The sequence below is a fragment of the Clavelina lepadiformis genome, chromosome 1, assembly GCF_947623445.1.
Source record: "Clavelina lepadiformis chromosome 1, kaClaLepa1.1, whole genome shotgun sequence".
Lineage (NCBI taxonomy): Eukaryota > Metazoa > Chordata > Ascidiacea > Aplousobranchia > Clavelinidae > Clavelina > Clavelina lepadiformis.
This window is the reverse complement of record NC_135240.1, coordinates 28,380,517-28,400,226: the sequence shown is the minus strand read 5'-3', so window position 1 is coordinate 28,400,226 and position 19,710 is coordinate 28,380,517. Positions and strand designations below refer to the sequence as shown.

At 40.8% G+C, this 19,710-nt stretch overlaps 4 protein-coding genes across 5 annotated transcripts; 3 read left to right on the top strand and 1 right to left on the bottom strand.

The window, feature by feature from the left end:
* Positions 1–576: 576 nt before the first annotated feature.
* Positions 577–8,942, top strand: LOC143470862 (uncharacterized). The gene is made up of 19 exons (XM_076969184.1): positions 577–1,184; positions 1,298–1,428; positions 1,632–1,793; positions 1,996–2,082; positions 2,168–2,377; positions 2,736–2,774; positions 2,883–3,007; positions 3,450–3,555; positions 4,153–4,503; positions 4,612–4,705; positions 4,875–5,047; positions 5,194–5,350; positions 5,434–5,587; positions 5,729–5,864; positions 6,781–6,906; positions 7,058–7,146; positions 7,395–7,574; positions 7,631–8,098; positions 8,289–8,942. The coding sequence occupies exons 2-19, from the start codon at positions 1,368–1,370 to the stop codon at positions 8,451–8,453; spliced, it is 2,883 nt and encodes a 960-aa protein (XP_076825299.1). The 5' UTR covers positions 577–1,184; positions 1,298–1,367; the 3' UTR covers positions 8,454–8,942.
* A 98-nt stretch (positions 8,943–9,040) lies between these two features.
* On the top strand, positions 9,041–11,290 carry LOC143471164 (uncharacterized). Its single transcript, XM_076969582.1, has 6 exons — positions 9,041–9,166; positions 9,267–9,377; positions 9,792–9,880; positions 9,948–10,115; positions 10,393–10,860; positions 11,070–11,290. The coding sequence occupies exons 1-6, from the start codon at positions 9,148–9,150 to the stop codon at positions 11,238–11,240; spliced, it is 1,026 nt and encodes a 341-aa protein (XP_076825697.1). The 5' UTR covers positions 9,041–9,147; the 3' UTR covers positions 11,241–11,290.
* A 130-nt stretch (positions 11,291–11,420) lies between these two features.
* Positions 11,421–14,884, top strand: LOC143471084 (uncharacterized). Its single transcript, XM_076969468.1, has 6 exons — positions 11,421–11,813; positions 11,986–12,102; positions 12,362–12,450; positions 12,589–12,756; positions 13,368–13,835; positions 13,969–14,884. Exons 1-6 carry the CDS (start codon positions 11,666–11,668, stop codon positions 14,215–14,217), a joined length of 1,239 nt encoding a protein of 412 aa, XP_076825583.1. The 5' UTR covers positions 11,421–11,665; the 3' UTR covers positions 14,218–14,884.
* A 70-nt stretch (positions 14,885–14,954) lies between these two features.
* Positions 14,955–18,725, bottom strand: LOC143470949 (prenylcysteine oxidase 1-like). 2 transcript variants are annotated; one of them, XM_076969354.1, is made up of 10 exons: positions 18,483–18,725; positions 18,068–18,277; positions 17,773–17,953; positions 16,749–16,842; positions 16,542–16,659; positions 16,300–16,477; positions 16,092–16,214; positions 15,914–16,027; positions 15,450–15,620; positions 14,955–15,364 (listed from the first exon to the last, which is right to left on the bottom strand). In XM_076969354.1, the coding sequence occupies exons 1-10, from the start codon at positions 18,673–18,675 to the stop codon at positions 15,157–15,159; spliced, it is 1,590 nt and encodes a 529-aa protein (XP_076825469.1). In that variant the 5' UTR covers positions 18,676–18,725; the 3' UTR covers positions 14,955–15,156. The 2 variants fall into 2 exon arrangements, with proteins under 2 accessions (XP_076825469.1, XP_076825393.1); XM_076969278.1 differs by having other exon boundaries at positions 14,958–15,364; positions 15,450–15,623; positions 18,483–18,722.
* Between the last annotated feature and the right edge of the window lie 985 nt (positions 18,726–19,710).

Sequence of the window (19,710 nt, the reverse complement as noted above, 5' to 3'; positions counted from 1 at the left end):
ATTTTATTTTGAGATCTTGCAATTCATGTTCACGTTTTGAACACACTTGATTTAAAGTAAACAAACAATGAGCTGTTCCGTAACTAAAAATGTGGCACCTGCACATACGAGGTTCGTAACATCAAATATTACCAACCACGTAACGTCACTAAGTGCACGGTAGTACTCAAAAGCCTCTGGCTGCAATTGGTGATGTCACAAGAAAATTTTAGCAAGTGCTTAGATGAAAGTGCGATTACAAATAGAGTGAAGACTAGATAGACAACGTTGGCATATGCGCGACTTGACCAGCCTTTAGAAGCATTTAATTGGAAAGTTCGTAAATCATACTGCGCCCGATTTGTTTGGCGCATAAAGTTGGCCTTTGCAACAATTTTCTGCTCTTAATTCCCCATTCATCCTATATTCTTTATAAGTATATACCTATTAGTTTGACACGGCGCATAGTGTGGCATTATATTTATTGGACGCACTGAAAGCAAAATTTCCAGGAGCTGTGTGGGGGAAGTATAGGTAATTATATTCGCGAATTGTGCGTTGATTGTACAACGCTTTCCAGATCTCTAAGTCGCTCGTAACTAGTCAGGTTTATGTTGCCTTCAACGAGCCATCGTTTGTGGATAATATTTTTTTGCGAGCCAGGGTGCATAAAAATTTCCTTGCATCCACTGATGTACAGCATTGAAGCAATTTTCATTCACCTATTGCTTGAACACACCACCTGCTCGTTTGCTTAATTTTCGCTTTTTCAACTTATGTTTTATGGATTTAATTATGGGTTTAGTGGTCGTGCTAGTTGTTACCAGCAATTATTACCTCAATTATTTTTGAGCATGTTTTAAGCCTTTTTGGCTTTGTCACTTTTCCTGTTCATTGACATGTGTTAGTAACAAAGGGCAGGAGTTTTCGTCCCCATCGCGCTTTTAAAGAGAAGTAAAATGATTGATTGATTGAAAACAGTGATTCACAGCGTAGACTTTAATTGTCAGGTCTCTTTTACTTTTGCACTCCGACTTGAAGGCTTGAATTGGAACGAGTTATCAATTAATATGTCAGAAATTATGACACAATGATTCGTCAATATTCGATCCTGATATAAGAGACAGAATCGCTGTTGGTGAAAAGAGCTGAAGTCGTACAAGTCGGCCATTAGACATCTTCGCTCAGCAAAAATATTCGAAAAGGTTATTTTTTCTGCATCATATTATGTGCTGATGTTGTGTAGGTATAGAATGTAGGCCTTGATATACTTTTAGGTTTATTGGCATTTAATATTCTGACGGATCTTGTCATACAGTTCGTACCTCGGCTTTCCAAGCTTTGCTGGACTTTGTTTGCATAACTTCAAAATAGTGTAGAATAACATCATGGCATTGGAAGCAGGACAAATTGAAGAATTCCGGGAAAGATTTGAAGGCTTGTCCACAGGTAGATGCTTAGATGCACTCTGAGTACAATTAAATACGAATGGAATATGAGGTTTTGTGTCGGAAATGTACATTGTAGTGATAAAAGCTGCAAATAACATAAAAGAAATAGATGATAAATCAGTAAATATTCTCTTGTCCAATATGGAACGAGGTTATTATACAACAATGTGTACATCTGACCATATGCGTTGGATTATTTAGACCCAGACCTGCAGGCAAATGTGGATGAAAGAGACGTGCAGAGGTTGCGAGAAGACGACAAATACGTTCTGTGTTTTGTCCATTGGAAGAAAGGAAACATCGAAGAAGCAACAAAACTTGCTGCTCAAGTTCTGACGTGGAGAAAGGAGCGTCGAGTTAATGGTAGTGTTAAGTGCATTGTGTGAATGAGCATACATTTACCTTAATTATGCTTTCTGGCTCTCAGGAACCTTTTCTTTTTGTCTAAAAAGTTTGCATGTGTCTGTCATCGTCTGCCTGTGCATTATATAGCGCTGTTATACAGAATGCTAAGTGCTTGCTATGAATTTTGTCATGAGAATATTATTGCCCTGGTTGTTGACAGACTTAAGAGCAGAAGACATCGGAGAACCTTTGATGAAACGTGGCATCATGTTTGTTCATGGCAGGGCATTGGACGACACTCGAGTAGGTGAGTCAGTCTTGATTTTAATTCATGAAATAAAAGTTGTATTTCTCTTTTAACTCACACCCATTGTGATTTGTATTTGCTTCAGTCTACTTCATAAGCCGACTGCAAACCAAAGAGATAAAAACCCAGGTTCAGGCAATTATGTGTCTATGGATGGAGAGATTGCAGCGACTCGAGACAGGAAAACATGTCACGTTCATACTTGATGTGAGCAAAGCATCGATGGCAAATGTTGATCTTGGTGGGATCAAGTTCCTGTTGGAATGCTTCACCACCTACTTCCCCGATATGCTTGGTAGGTTGACATCACAATGCCACTACTGTCATTGACACAATCTTACGTTGAAACCGCTTGTGTTTGTGTAACTTGGGCCGTTTATGCTCAAATAATCATAGAAACTTTGTTTTTGCCTTGAATTATGGTTTTATTATGTCATAAAATGTTCACATTGTTGCGGCTTTCTGCTGAAAGATGTAATTAGGTTGCTGTTCTGTCATTGGGCCATTTCCTCCAGGTTATGTTGTATAATATACCTTCTGTGATGATTCTGATGGATTTTAACAACATTAAATTGTTTTCCTTATTTGACAAGTTCTCATCTGTGCATGTGAAATGGCGAGTTGTGTCAACGACGCTTGTTTGTTTATTTCAGAAAGAATCATCATCCTGGAGATGCCTTGGATCATGAACGGTGATTAGAGAACTTAGTTTGCTTAAATTTCCTTCACGTTCAACTTCATCATGATGTTGTTCACGTGATGAGGTCATGTGAATGATCAACCATGTTGCTATTTTGTAGCAATTTGGAAAGTCGTGAAGCAGTGGATGACTGAAGAGCAACGGCGAAGAACAGTTTTCTGTAAATTCAAAGAATTGAAGGAATACATTTCCCAGGACCAACTTCCACAATACATGGGTGGCACGGTAGGTTTTGTGTCTCTTGCACTCAAGCATCGTGTGAAGGATGGAAAGCTGTTTATCGTGTGCTTTGTGTGAATTTTCGTATCATTTCCTGTATATCTGTTTGTCATTTTACATTTCCTATGTTTCCTGCTATCCCATTGGCTGAAATATGTTACACTCGTCACTGTGTGATATAGTGCAAGGCGCCCCTGTCTTGCAATCTTCTGTGTTTCTGCATCAACAATCAACTCATTGTGATGAAGGTCAATGCAGATTATTGTTAAGTCATAAAGGAATATACCAGCCTGGCATTCTAGCAAGAATGCTCTGACGAAATGTGTTGTGTAAGCGCAAAATATCGAGTCAGCAAATGTTTCTTGATGACAGAAGTTCCCTTACAATGACAACTTAATGCTGCATGACCAAGTCTGCAGTTCTTCACCGAGCTCATCTATATTTGCAGGACACTTGGGAATACATCTTTCCATTACGACCAACTGATTATCCGCAATTGAAAGAAACGACTCAAACTGCCCAATCTAGTACCAACAGCATGGAATCTCTTCATGGTATCTGCTGATTTCCATATAATTAATATCAACCCAGTATAGGCAATATATGGCACATTCTAGCAGTGCTTCGACCAGCAGTTCCTAAATTTTTTCATCTGTTTTCCCATTTACGCCAAATACCAAACCCAAATTTCTCCCCCTTGGATTAGTTTTTTGGCTAGGACTTCAATAACTTTTAAACATACTTGAATGTAAACAACCAAACAATTCAATTTAATGAATTTGTTGCAATCAATTCATTATATTTCTGATACGAACCATGCACAAACACAAAGTCTACGCATTTTAGTAATACATAATACTTGAATCTTTTTTATATTAATAGAAATGTAAGTTGGTCGCACCTCTGTGTGTGTATGAGGCGATTGTGTAGTGGCTACACTGCAAAATGTGTATTAAACAGTAAGCTGTAGCGTAATAATATATGTTCATTTACAACAAAACTTCTTTCGTGAGTGTGATTTTTGCATACAAAAGATATGTAGGTTAAGTACTTTCCATTTGATCTTGCAAGATTTCACATCGGCTAAGAACCACTGGTTTGGAACCACTATATCATGGATTATATTTATTGACAATTTTTTAAAGTTTCAGAAAATGATGAAGTGTCGAATAATGAGGAGGATAAAATGATGCCTCCAAGTGATAAGGTATCCTCCACAAGAGATGAGATCTTTACAAAGTCAGATGAGGCCTCCACATCTCATCTCAGAGCAACCCCCAGCATCCAATCTCCCCAGGATGAAGAAAGTCTTCCAAATGGTCGCCTAGCAACGGAGCAAGAGTTAGATCGAGCCCCCTCAAATTCCATCCTCACAAGCTCGACAACAAACAGCTCGAAGGCGTCACTTGACCAATCCGAGAGCAAGAGGAGGAATACACCATCCAGGCATTCTTCATTCACAAGCGAAATTGATCGTGAAGAAAGCTACAAATCTTTCACAGGTGAAAGACGATATAAAATGGTTTGACTTCAGGGAAACTTTGAAGTTTTTTGACCCAGCTGCTTGCCAATGTGGTCACAAGCAGACTTTTATTTAAATTTTGAAACAGGGTTTGATGGTTCAATGGATATGCAACAGGATTCAAAGGTTTCTGCGAGGGATGTCACGAGTGAAGTCAGACTCGGTTCCTTGCTCTTTATGAGGTAATAGTTGTTCTTATTAGTTTTATAAAGGGAATTACCTCCATGAATTAGAAATGTAATTATTTAGTAAAAACAATGATTAATGAAAGAATCCAAAAGTGTAGAAAGCAGACACAAGACAGGATCTGTATCAAACATAATCAGCAAGTATTTGTATTTCTGTCGTCAGCCCAATTTCCGAGCTTTCATTCCGGGAAGATCGTAGAGATGGTGGGAGTGGTCGATGCCAGAGCATTGTGACGTTGAGGAATCCGAACCAGGACCAACTTGTTGCGTTCAAATTTAAAACAAACTCACCAGAGAGGTATCATGTCCGGCCCAGCAATGGGGTCGTGGCACCAGGTACGTGGCATCTTGTGTTTGTTTGAAGTTGTCTTATTCCAGGATAAAGCAATGAATCTGTGTTTTTGTGTTATCTTCCGTTTATTTGATCATAAACCGCCATATTATTTCACAAGAAACATAAATCAATGATGACGATTATTCAGGAGAAACAACGACAGTTGTCATCAACCTGAGCCCAGGGTATGAGGAGAGTGCCTCTAGTGACAGATTTCTTGTTCTTTATCAAAAAATCGATGCCGCCGCTGATGTCCATGAGTTTTGGAGCCAGCATACAGCCAAGGATTCTCGATTCGTTCACAGGTGGATCACCTGCTTTGGGCAGTATTTATGAAAATTCTTTGTACGTTAGTGACCAGTTAATTCATGGAGAAATCCTTTTAAAGACTTCGGGTCCGATTCATTCGCTCGACTAAAGTCGAGAAAATTGTGACACCTGTTCTTAAGAAGCCTATGCTGCCTCCAGTGACAAAAAAGGCTCCATTTACATCGACCGAAGTGACTCAGATGACGAGGGAAATATCGTTGCTTAAAACCAAGGTATCACTCAGCCGACTTCATGTATCGCATTTATCCACACACTGTTTTGGATAGACATGATTCTCATTCGTGCCTTGTGCTAGCTATTTATATGATGTCAGTTGCACAGTAAACAATATTTAGCTTTTTCTATTTTTATAGCTTGCCCAGGCGGAGGTCAACACAAGGTGGCTCCGCACAAAGTTTCAATATTCGATGATATTGCAGATAATCCTCGTGCTGCTTTTGCTGTTCGCACTTCACCAACTTTCATCTCTCGCATCCTTGGTTGAACTAGGTCAGTTGCAAGCCACTCCCCGATGCCATTCGTATGATGACCACACCGGTGGTTCACCTGATGCTTAGTTGTCGCGTTATGCAACTTAGATTTCTAATTCTCGTGAAAGGTTTTGTGCTATCATGGTGTTCATATTTGCTTGAAATCTTGTGAGTTTCCTGTGTTAAGGTGTCTTGGAGCCATAACAATTACTTCTAATTTAAAGCAATATTTTTATTTCTACTTGTTCAAAAGCTACTGTGCTCTTCTTGCTGATTTTATGCATGTGCTGAATCGAAATTTAATTTCTACTGTTGTTTTTGTTGACATTTTTGTGTTTTTGTCAGTATTTTTCATGCAAAAAACCTTTCTTGGTTCATGGGTATTTTCCAAATCGAAATGGTTTTCCATAAACAAACAGGTTCATGTTTTTGTTGTGATATTTTTCTCAACTTCAATGTGGTCCATTTTTATGACGTGTCAGCCTGGTAATTCGTGACCAAATCATTTTTTCTTCCATTTTGAAAATTACTTCGTTGTTGTCTACTCAGCTCAGGCCCGTATCAACTGATCGTTATTCTCTCATCAACGTCATTAGTTTTGCATCAAAAGCACTTTCCTCTTAATTTTTCTATGGAATGTTCTTAACAATTTGTCAATTAGATAGTTCTGTACTAATTGAGTCAAAATCTATTCAATAAAAAGATTATTTTCTCACAAAACTTTTGGTTTTCAACTTGTCCCAAAGCACTTATGACTCAGTCTGAAATGGATTCATCTTTTATAGGTGAGGACCAGTGGGCAGATTCATGTTCCTGTGTTTTGTACTTTTTTGAAACAAATGATTCTTAAATTTTGTAAAATGTAGTTTAAAAGTGAACGACCAGGCTGACACAATGTTTTGCGCATCCCAAATTCATCTCCATCTTCTCTGCAGGTCGCCAACTCTCTGCCTTCTTCTACTTCGCTTGCTTTGGCAGGACCAGTCAGATTTCTATGGTGTGGCAGGACCAGCGGTTGCCAGAAAACCGACCAATCATAATTGGACATCGTGGAAGCTCAGGTGACGTCACAATGAATAATGTTATTTTTAAATAAACGTTCTATATCGTGCCTTCATTTATGCTCGAGATATTTTATGACGTCATCAATATTAAAACCGGCATGGTTGGAAGTTGCGAAGTAATCTTCACATCGGTTGAAAATTTTTACAGGAATGCTTCCCGGCCACACGGTGGCAGCATATCAGCTGGCAATAGATCAAGGAGCTGACGTCATAGAATGTGATCTCGCCGTGACAAAAGTGAGTGATTGTGACGAAATACTTGCACTTAATGACGATTTCCAAGTGATATTTATTTACTAGGCTGTAGCAACATGAATCCAATTGTCTCCGTAAATTTTCCGGAATTTTGGCACAAAACGTCTGTAATGTTAAACTACGTTTAAGAAGATACGTTGCCGGAGACGTACTTGACCTACTTGAAATTGCAAACCGCCCCCAACCTCGCCTTGAATGAGACGAGTTGACTCCAAGCTTCTACTTTTCAGGACCTGCTGCTGGTTTGCACCCACGAACCCTGGCTCAATCTTACAACAGATGTCGCTGCGCGCCCGGAATTCCAGGACCGGCTTCGAACTTACGCGGTGCCCGACTGGGACGGGACCCGGATTGTTCGCGATTTTTTCACCGTTGATTTCACCCTCGACGAGCTCAAAACGCTGAGAAAGGTTGTGATGGTATGTTCTGAGGTGTCGTCACTAAGTAATCGCCGTAATTTGTGCAGGTTCAAAGGTTTTCTTACCGAGACCAGGCCTACAACGGGGAATTCCCCATCGCGACATTCGACGAATATGTGGCTGTGGCGAAAAACGTCACAAACGGAAGAACAATTGGGATTTACCCGGAATTGAAAGTCCCTAAATTTTTCAACTCGATTCTGGCCGCTCATAACACGACGATGGAGGAAATTTTGTTGGAATCTTTACAGAGGCACGGATATACGGAAGCTACGTCACCGTGTTTCGTCCAATCATTTGACGAAGATAGTTTACGCTTCGTGTCCAGTCGAACGGAACTGCCGCTCATGATAATAACAAAACTGAATTATTCTGACGGAAAAATGGCGGAATTGTCGAAGTTCTGTCACGGTCTGATAGTTCTTAAAAGTTTGATTGTGGAAGTTGATCATAAGACAAATGACGTCATCGGAACAACAAACCTCATCAAGAGAGCTCATTTGAACAACTTAAAGGTGGGAATTGTTCCATATATTATTTTCAGCATATTTTGTGAAAAGATTCGTATTTTGAATTAAATTTAATATCGTGTGATTTGTCTTAAAAATTCAACTTAATTTTACCTAAAGTTGAAATATTTTTTAAACTGTATGAAACGTTTCACTTTGTAAAGATTGGTCATAACCCGGTTTCATTCCACCGCAGGTTCATTCCTTCACATTCCAGAACGAGTTTCAGTTCCTGGCCTGGCAGTACGGTGCCGACCCATACCGCGAATACGACAAGTTTGTTCCACTCAGGGTCGATGGATTCTTCACCGACTACCCGTGGACGTTGAGCAATTATTTCAAAAGAGAACCTTCACTCTGAGATTTTAAGATTTTGATTTAGCTGAATTGTAAATCACAGCATTTGTTTATCTTCTGTACAAACGAGATCGTTCATATTTGCAATATTAATCGTGGTTTGCTTGCCCATGAACAGCGTGGTCCAACTGCAGGCCCGCGGGCCAACTTTGGCCCGCGAGCACCGATTTTTTGGCCCGTGAACTGATAGTCAGCTTTGATAGTCGCTATTGTCGAGGAAGAACCTCGACCGCAGATGTCACATTGATCAGCATTTAATAGATAAATTTTGAACTATTCTAATTTCAGTTTTAATAAAAAAGAGAACTTTTTTCAGTTCTAATATCAATGTCACATTGTTCTTCAGTTCTGATTTAAAAACATTGGCCCGCAAGATAAAAAATTTTTTTGATTTTGGCCCGCGATGAAAAGAAGTTGGACCACGCTGCCCATGAATATCATATAAACAAAAAGAAATTGTTCCGTTCCCCTAATAAATTCACGTTGACTCGCACACGGCTGAATGTTTTTATCCGCTTGCTTTAATCAAGATCGAAGTCATTTATTTCTGTCATTATCGTCGTATTATGTGAGGAGAGGTGGCGTTTATGACGCAATAGTAGTTAGTACTACGCCTGAAGCAGTTTACTGATCAGTTGTCTGCCAAGGTCGTTATCGGTTCCAAGTTTTATTTCTAAAGAGACAGAGAGGAGAAAGAGATGACGTTCAAATCAGCAGGTTCGGTTTAATCCAGCTTGTTATAAATAACTTTATGCTGTTACGTTAGATTTATGTTCATCAAAATTTACGACGCTCGAGTAACCTCGTCCCTGTTCAGTCGCCAGATGCTTTCTGCTCGCGCTCGGCCTGCAATGGCAGAAGCCGAACCGACCAATCGATGGTTTGCCAACCAACCGACCACTAATCATCGCCCACCGTGGCAGCTCTGGTGAGTAAGCTTCAAAGCAACTTCTCTTGGATTTCCTCTCAGCACTTTCGCGATGCGGAATAGATTGACCAAGTTAAGCTGTTCACCTTCAACTTCGATATTTATCGTAGGAGAAAAAATGCCCGCAGCAAAACAACGACGCTAAGCGATTATTTGATTCAGCAGGTTTTCCGAAAGAGTTTGCCGAGACGAGCAAAGCCTTATTAAATTCTTGCTTGTAGTTGAATTTGTCTTGTATGATGACCGTTGTTACTTCAAGAAAGTTATTGGAGAACTCGTCGTTAAAATTTTGAATTTCAACGCTTAAAACAACCAGAAATTCGTTTCCTGTTGTGTGGTTCTTCACTTCGCTTTACATTTCCTTTTTCAGCTCAGAAACTTATTTAATAGCGCATTGTTCCTGTGCTTCCCTAGGTCTGCTTCCAGAGCACACAGTGGAAGCTTACCAACTAGCGGTACAACAAGGTGCTGATGTCATTGAATGCGACCTAGCGGTCACCAAGGTTGGTGGATGCTGCCTAGAGAATCACAAATATAACACTGCTCGGCTTAACCGACTTATTTTCCCAGGATCGCCAGTTGGTCTGCTTGCACGTGCCCTGGTTGAACGGAACCACCGATGTTGCGTCACATCCGGAATTCCAGGATCGTTTGAAGACTTTTTCGATGTTTGGGATCACCATCACGGATTACTTCGCGTTCGACTTCACTCTGGAAGAACTTAAAACTCTTAGAAAGGTGTTGTTAGAAAATAGTATGTTAGGAATCTTCTAATATTTATTCCATTGGCATTGGCAACTCGTATTGGCCTACTACGTCAGCAGACAAATCTATTTGCTGTCATTTGAAGCTTGTGCGAGAATTTAATAATAACATCTCGTAACTTATTGCAAAGTCCGATTGCTTTCAGGTCGCCTTCTTACGCTCCATCGACCTTTAACGTGACACGTCTGATAGTTAATGGTTAAATTGTAGTTGGCTTCATTAACTCTCTTTATCTTGAATTGGTTTGTAGGTCCAACAAAATTCATTTAGAAACCAGGCCTACAACGGGGAATTCCCCATCGCTACATTCGACGAATACGTGGCTGTGGCGAAAAACGTCACAAACGGGAGAACAATTGGAATTTACCCGGAATTGAAAGCTCCCAAATTTTTCAACCCGATCCTGGCCGCTCATAACACGACGATGGAGGAAATTTTGTTGGAATCTTTACAGAGGCACGGATATACGGAAGCTACGTCACCGTGTTTCGTCCAATCATTTGACGAGGATAGTTTACGCTTCATGTCCTGTCGAACAGAACTGCCGCTGGTGTTTTTGACAAACGACGAAATTTCTGACGGAAAAATGTTGGAGTTATCAAAATTTTGTTACGGTGTTGGCGTGAAAAAGAACCTGATTGTGGAAGTTGATCCCAGCTCGATGGATGTCGCCAGAGATACTGATCTTGTGGTGAGAGCTCATTCGAACAACCTGAAGGTAAATTTTGAAATTTTACAAAACTGCGTAAAACAAACTTAACGCGAATTGAAAAGAAGCATCGTCTCATAAAAGCCTTTCTAGTCTACGGGGCTTGAAGTAAGACGATAAAGTATCTGTCGTCCTATATTCATCATCCAGTATTTACCACCGCCTAATTTTAACCATCAGCCTGACTGAAAGTTTAACCCGGTTTCATTCCACCGCAGGTTCATTCCTTCACATTCAAAAACGAAGGTCAGTTCCTGGCCTGGCAGTACGGTGCCGACCCATACCGCGAATACGACAAGTTTGTTCCACTCGGAGTCGATGGATTCTTCACCGACTACCCGTGGACGTTGAGCAATTATTTCAAAACCAGATGTTTGTGCGATGACTAATTGCATTAAGACTTCTGCATTGGCGAAGAATAAAGTTAACATTGTGCGCACATTGAGGCTTTGTTATTAGATAAATATACTGTTTGGCATGTCGATCACGTGACTTACGTCACAAGATCACATCACATTGATGACGTATGAGTGATCACATTCGTAATGATTGTACAACGGTGTCAGTTTGGAAAAGTTAAAACTGCAAGTTGTGAAGCGGGCTGGTGTGGGCGCGCTGGAGAAGAAAAAGCATGTTTTGGAAGGGTCCCAATAACAACAACTATAGACCACTTAAAATGCGAAAGTTTTATGCCAGACATACTTTGTCCGAATGCTGTCCAAATTAAGCTAATCTCGGCTCCACTCCGTTGGATTAAGGATCTGGGCTAGGCGGCAATCTCCGTTCCGATTCAAATGTGTGCAACAGTTATTTGATGTCTATTTTTATATCGTTCTTTATCCGATTCTTTTTTCTTGATAACGACATCACGGCAAACAAACGTTACACGATGAAAACACCAAACAAGGCATTTCCAGGCAAAGAGAAGGTCGAGCATTGCTTCAAAATGGCGAAGAGTGCAGGTAGCTTTTATTTTACCTCACCGTGGTACTTGATCTTGCCATTACTTTAAAGTTGTAGGTTTTTAAAAAGGCTGAAAAGTTAAATAATTATAAATTCTGAATCAAACCAATAGTACAGCTTAAGGTAGCAATTTGATATCAGATGCATTGCAAATATCGCTTTTTGTTCCAGTGTTCATACTCGTGGCAACATGTGTGGCCTCTTTGAGCGCGTTGAGCCCTTTATCGAGGTCACTTGATGGCTTACCAGCAGACCGGCCTCTTAACATCGCGCATCGGGGCAGTTCTGGTGAGTCATCTTTGTGTAAACAATGGTCGTGTTTGTCGAGCTGATGCGTTCATGCATTTCACCAACCTCGTTGGGCAAATCACAGCACGACGTATCACCACTGTTGTTCGCTTTAAGTTGTTTCGATGTGACCTGGACAACTTCCTGTAGGAAATGAAAAACTTGTTTCGAACCTCCCATGATCACTGCGTTGTACCTTGCTCTCAATGGTTGCTGAGTATTGTGCATCTTAATACAATCGCTTTGATTGCTTCTCTAGGTATGCTTCCAGAGCACACGGTGGAAGCTTACCAACTAGCGGTACAACAAGGTGCTGATGTCATTGAATGCGACCTAGCGGTCACCAAGGTTGGTGCATAGCGAGACATCAGCCTAATAATGTTTTGGGACGTCTTGTTTTACTTTGCTTGATCGTGACAAACGCTGTGGGTTTGAATTTCTCGATTTGTTTAATCTTTGTAACTTAATTCCTTTCTTTTTGTCAAGGACCTGCTGCTGGTTTGCACTCACGACTCCTGGCTCAACGACACGACCGATGTTGCGTCACACCTTGAATTCCGGGACCGGGTCCAGACTTACAGGGTCGACGGCAGGAGAATCACCGATTATTTCTCAATCGACTTCACCCTGGACGAACTGAAAACTTTAAGAAAGGTGATTACGTGATCGATATGCTTGTTACGTCATAATTTTAATTGTGTAGATATGAGAATATAACACAAACCAAGGTCTTCAGTTATCTCTACGTTGCTGCGATCTTACAAGTTTATTGGCTGTATTATTTAAACTCCCCGCAGTTAATAATGTAACATAATGGCGGCATTTCTTCGCTGTGAGCATGTGTGTGACGTCATTATTCACGCTTAGTTCAAAAGTTGTGCTTTGCTGAGTGAGGTCCTTTCCTCAAGCATCAAATTTTTAAGTTTTCGAATGAGCTCGAATATTTTTTACCAGTGCAATCCGCAGCGAGATGTTCGTTCCATTAAATTCCTGTTCATTTAATCGCGGTATGAGAAAGTGTGCTGGATACTCAAACTCGAGACGATTTGTTTGCGGTTCTTATGTTCGAGATAGCAACCTATGTTTACTGCTACTGTACACCGCAGAGCTTTGAAAACTTGATAAAGTTGAACTGAACGTGGATTGCCGTCATGAGGCATGAGGCCTCAGAAACAATAAAATCAATATTTTCAAGCTTCACAATTTTTCTGGCTTCGAGAGTAATATTTGCTTTGAAGAAATTATCAGCAATTCTTACGTCACAGAAACAAGATCGATCCTACCGAGACCAGACTTACAACGGCGAATTCCCGATGGCGAGCTTCGACGAATACGTGGCTGTGGCGAAAAACGTCACAAACGGAAGAACAATTGGGATTTACCCGGAAACAAAAAATCCTGATTTTTTCAACTCGATCCTGGCCGCTCATAACACGACGATGGAGGAAATTTTGTTGGAATCTTTACAGAGGCACGGATATACGGAAGCTACGTCACCGTGTTTCGTCCAATCATTTGACGAGGATAGTTTACGCTTCATGTCCGGTCGAACAGAACTGCCGCTGATATATCTTACTCCGGTCGGGCTGACAAACACAAAGTTAGCGGAGATCTCGACCTTTTGTTCCGGCTTGGGCACGTCGAAGGACACGATCGTTCAAGTGAACCCAAACACGATGAAAATCATTCAAACGAGCGACTTCATAGACAGAGCTCATTTCTACCAACTTGAGGTGATTTCGTTTTTTAGCTCAAATGATATGTAGACTACCTTCCTACTTTGAAGCTATAATATCTTAAATTACACACAAGTGATAAAACTACGGAATAGAATATAGTCTGTAAGATGTCTATGTACGTCATCAGGTCCATGCCTACACTTTTCGGAACGAGGATCAGTTCTTGGCCCGAGATTACGGGTCGGACCCCTACAGAGAATACGAGGTGTTCATTGAGATCGGTGTCGATGGGCTCTTTACCGACTTCCCGTGGTCGCTCTCCCGCCACATGGAATATCGCGCCCTACGCGGTTCCGCGATTTCCTCTCATCGACTCCCATATTTAGCTTTGATGACCGCCCTTACGTTTGCATTTAGTTTCAACGCACGATTCTAGAATTTCACTCATCTCTTCATCTGGTTTTATCATGAAAACTTTTGATAGTGCTCACCTATCTTTGCTCGACAAGTAACTTCTCTATAGTCCAGTATTGATGTGCCCTTAATTAACTGTTTAATGAGTTTTTTTTAATTCTTTTACCATTATATCAGGCCTGAGGTCGCCGTCAGACTCGTTTGTTTGATCGTCACCATTTCCTGTTGAAAGATAATTTTTATAAAATTTCACATCACCACAACCAATGAAAATATTCGGAGCTCGTTGTGTCATCGGGTCGTTATTAAAATTTACCAGAGAGTGTTAATTGTGGAGAAAAAACAGGAAAATTGTGTTAAAGTGAGACGCAAAGACCTCTCTCTTGCTACTCAACAATCCTTGTCATGCATCAAGTCTGCACCGTCACGCACTTGGACTCCCGCCATTTCAAAGGAACAACAGAACGCAGCAGATTATCGGGATTCTGGCCCAAGTTCATGGACCAAGATCAAGGTCAACTCACTTTAAACCAATTCCGGATTCATCTGAGAACGCTCTAAACTTTGACGCATCACGATGACGTCACATAAGGCAGAATCGATATCATTCAAACGCTGATTGACGTGTAATGACGAAACATTGGTTTTATACAGAAAAGCTGAAATTGTTTCATGGTTTCAAGTTTTGGTTAAAATGCAAATTTCAGATTTTACAATGAATCGAAATTTTATTTAAAGAAATCAAATCTCCAATCATATGATTCATTGGCGGGCTGCAACAAACGCATCAGTATAACTGCAGTTAATAGCAACAATATACGATGATTGTCTTTGCACGCAACTACTTGTTGTTGTAAAATGTAAAGTGTTGTTCACGTGGTTTCCAATAGAGTTTCGGTCCAGGCAAAAAATTTCAGAACGTTTCTTAATTATTTGGAAACTATAAGATGGTGTTACTCCATTAAAGTTCTGATTTATCTTTGCTTTTTTGATTTTTTCCGCGCGCATAAATATTTTCTTCAATTCCATACCAATTATTAAAGGCGAGGAGCGCAACATTCTTGGCCGATATGAGAGACATTTCAATCGCGCTCGCCGCCCATTCGACGGGGCTGACGTAATAAAGACCTTCCCTGTTTAGAACGAATGTCTCCAAACGATCAGGTGGCCTGGAACAAACAAAAGTCACTGCCGACAAAATCTTACACAGTTTGAACAGAAATCAGGCGATTTTGTGCAAATGACGTCACTCACTGATATTGGGGGTAAGCGAACCAATCGACTTCTTTGACCTCGCTATGACCTTCAAACAAGGTTGCAATCTGCTCATTGCTGAGCGAAGATGTTGAAAATACTTTGTAGACTCCTGTCTCTATCGTATCTCCCTTCTTGAGGTCGAAGTTAACGGGCACATGAAGTCCCACGCTCCTGAAAATGAAAGCATCGGGTTTTATTGATCCGGGGTAACGTGGGATAAAAAAGTTTTTCAACCACAATTTGTGAAACGCAGAAATCGAAGAAAGGTTGACCGATGAAAAATCCATTCAAAACTGGCTTGAGATGGAAATTAAAGATAAAGAAGACAAAAGTTTGAAAGATGCGATGATGTAAAAAATTTATCTGAAACAAAATGAAAAAATTCAACTTCCAAAAAGATGAGAAATAATCTGGACGATGATCAAAGAGTTAAGCCTCACCGTAACCACAACGCCACCTACCGGTAAAATAAATTTCCATTCGTCATGAGGGAAGATTCTGGGCAGGATTGCAGAGAATCGCAGTTGAAAAGAGTTCGGTTGAGTTTTCCCTTCACAAACGTGGCCACAGTCCGACTGCGATGACAGTGTGAGTGTGAGCTTCACCTCGACGTAACACTCAACACTTTAGCTGACCTACCGGTAATGTCTTTTATCTTCTGTCGCTGATGGGACCGCCACCCCCTCCCCGCAAGCCCCGCTGACGTCAATCTTTGACTTGTCACGGTTGATCGGCGTCGCTATGACTACTAAATCGTAGAATCTGACGTTGAAGACAATATTCTACGTCATAAGCTAGACGTTGATTTGAAGTGGAAAAGGAAGTTGATGAAAGCGACTCGACAAACCTGTTTGTTGTGTTTTCAGTGTCAACGCTGAAGCGACCACTTGAAGTTTTTCTCACCGTGGTAACTCTTTCAGACAAAACGTTACATTTTGAACTTTCCACAAGTTTTTCACACAACTGCTTGTTACCGCCATCTACCGCCCATAAAGTACTTTGTATTCCGGCCATCGAAACGCAACCTAGCGGAAAATCTGGAAGTTATCAAGTACTATGAGCCAATGACGTCATTCATACGTCACTTACCGACAAAGCCGTTGACGTGACAATCCTGTCCATAGTTCGCTCTCAATCCACCGTTGACCAACCAATCAATCATTCTGTCTCCGATGCCCTTTTCCCTGAACAACTCGCATGACGTTATCTGCGTTATATTAGATGTTTATGACCGGGTCCTGCAAGGAACCGCTAAAAATTACTATTTTAGTGCGAGTTGCATTTGCTCCAACTTACCTCCGTGGAGTTTACAAAGGTATCTCCGCCAGTCGCATGCAGAAGGTCTTTGACTGAAGAAAAACTTTGTCCTTGTTTGTGAAGATTGTAGATGCTGATGCAAATATGCGAGTTCAAGATTTACTTCAATTGTTTCTGTCACTTGAATCAGCGATAAAGGTTTCGGTTAAACCGATTTTGTTTCTATGCATTTAACCGGATTATGTGATAAATCGCAGTATTGTCTTAACAAATGGTTGGCTATGGTTTGGGACTTAATCATTGTGCCATTATACGGTATAAAATTGGGATCACGACATATGGCCGTGAACAAACTCACCGGCGACAACTGGTAGTGGACAACTGACCGGCAACAAATTGGCCGGCGATCAAATTAACCGTGACGTAAACTGGCCGGCGATGAAATTAACCGTCGATAAATTGGCCGGCGATCAAATTAACCGGCGACAAATTGGCCGTCAAAAGGTCAAAATTCTAATTCACTATCTAGTATTCTAGTCGCTATCTAGTCACTATCCAATTTAGTAATTTAGTATGTGTATTGCAGTCAAGGTTGCCACTCGTAGAGTTTTTTGGCCCCTTGTAGGGTGTAGGGTGACCCTACGGGTTTTTCACCTTTATTCATAGATTTCCTATTGTTACATGCATTTTCCCGGTCTAGACGAGTTGTTTGATGAGATTATGAAACAATGCGTTGTAGCCTATCTCATGTAGTAACAATGGACTCATTGCAATAACAATGGACACTTTAGTTAAGTAAATTGTCAGATTGAAGCTGTACGTCAGGACTCCCACGGTCAATTTACCTCCCGGTCAATTTTCATTCCGGTAAGTCTGTTCCCGGTTAGTTTGTTCGCGGTCAATTTACATCACAGTCAGTTTGTTCGCGGTCAACTTACGTCACGTTCAGTTGTCCCCGGTGAGTTTGTTCGCGGTCATTTTCCCGCGGCCATATGTCGTGGAACCATAAAATTAACTGAATTCGTCTGTATTTAAAACTACAAGGTAACTATTAAGACATCACCCGATAAACTTGTTCATGAATTCGCTCTCAACCGATTTCAAGCGGAACAGGTCAAGTCCAAAAGCCCACAACATCCGGAAAAGAGTGATAAGATACCAGGGACTCGTTTCAAGCACGTACTCCTCCCCATCAAAGAATCCTAATCTTCCATTTCCGGTGTCGTCATTCACTTCCTTCAGCCCTGGTAATAAAATTATCAATCCACCAGAGGCAGCGAAGAGCATATATCGGTCAGGAAAAGCGAGAAAGTTGAATCAGTTATTTAATAGTTGGAAGGGAATTTATTATTTGTTACCAAAATTCTTCGCGATGGCCTTCGCGTAGAAGTTTTTGTCGTGAATAACACTTCCTCCACTTTCGTAACTGCGCCCTGCTACGTCAACCGTTGCTACGCGACCACATAACCTTCCGCTCGGCTCAAACAAATCCACTTTGACGTCATTTCCAAATAAATGACGTAAGAAATAAGTCGCCGATGAACCACCGATACCTCCGCCCACCACGGCTGGAAAGAGTGAAGTCAGATTGAAATCAATTTAAAACTGAAGTCTTAAGATGTTTATTATATTTTAGACGTCATCTGGTCTTAACCAGAAGCTGAATCCATCCTCAATTCACGTCAAAGCTTAAACCAACGTAAATCTCGGGGTAAATTCAACCTTGTACGAGAATTGACATTGGTGACGTAGAATTCTGATAAAAACCCTCACCCACTCTTTGCGGAGGTCGCCGCGCTTTCATTCTTGCGTCATTTTTAAGCGACGCGATGAAACTTGTACTTTTCAGATCAACGTCATCGGTGCTACCTGCCTCACTAAAACGCGTGAAGCCAGCGCCAATCAGAAGCAAGGAGATGACGCCAACCTTTGTCGATTTCAGCTTAAACCATTTCCCAATCATCATCAAACTATAAAGAGCAATCTACGCAAATATGAAGAAGTTTGCTAGCTTGGACGGATATGCGCACTCAAAGTGACATTTAATATTGTCGCCAATTTGTGTTTCAAAGCGGCGTGAGCGAAGTCACGTCTCAATCATAAAGCATATGAGACAGTACCTTAGTGATACTACCTATACATCACATATATTTGCAAATTATAGCCAAAGGGCTGGTAAACACAACCTATGGCGAGTAGAAATGGGCGCATCGTCCAGCCTCACATACTGCCATGCATTTCACAGCATTTTTCAAGCAACTTTTTGGCGGTGCTAATCTTTCTTTAAAGCCTTCTTCAGCACGTACTTGGGATATTTCTTCCTACCTTCTTACATGCATTAGGGTTAAGCTTTGCCAGTTATACAGAATCCATTTTACATTGAGTGTTATTCACGAAGACCTACTTCGTGTCTTTCAGTCAATAACGCGTAATCAACAATTACATTTAGGATAAGTCTACGAGTTTCACTACATTCAGTTCCAAGTTCTTCTGCAAGCCTGCAAGAAAATCAATGGTGGCAATGATTTCGACTTTTTGTTGTCAACGCCTTTAAATTACCGCACGAGAAAAATGAAAAATAACGAGTTTAGTTATTTAATTAAATGAATACACATTTTAGCCAGAAACTTTGTCCAGATGCGATAACTTGCAAGCTATGTAAGTTGCAAACCTGTTTCGCAGCAGCTGTTTTAAGAGCCTGTTTTTACGGTGTACGCCGTAGTGAAGCCTCTAACTACCTATCAACTATGAATTTGAAATAATCAACTTACCACGCAGTAATCAAGTTTTAAAAAACTGCAGTTTGCCTTCAACTTACAGCAATCTTTGCGCGTAAGGCGGCGAGCAACACAACCGTAGTGAGCTGTTAGCAAGAAAGTAGCGACTCACCATAGCAAGTTGAGTTGAACAGGAAGGATACGCTTCATCGAACCACTTGTAGGGTAATGACTCATAGCGATGTCGCCGTAAAATGGTCACATTATACAAAAATTCGTTCAAC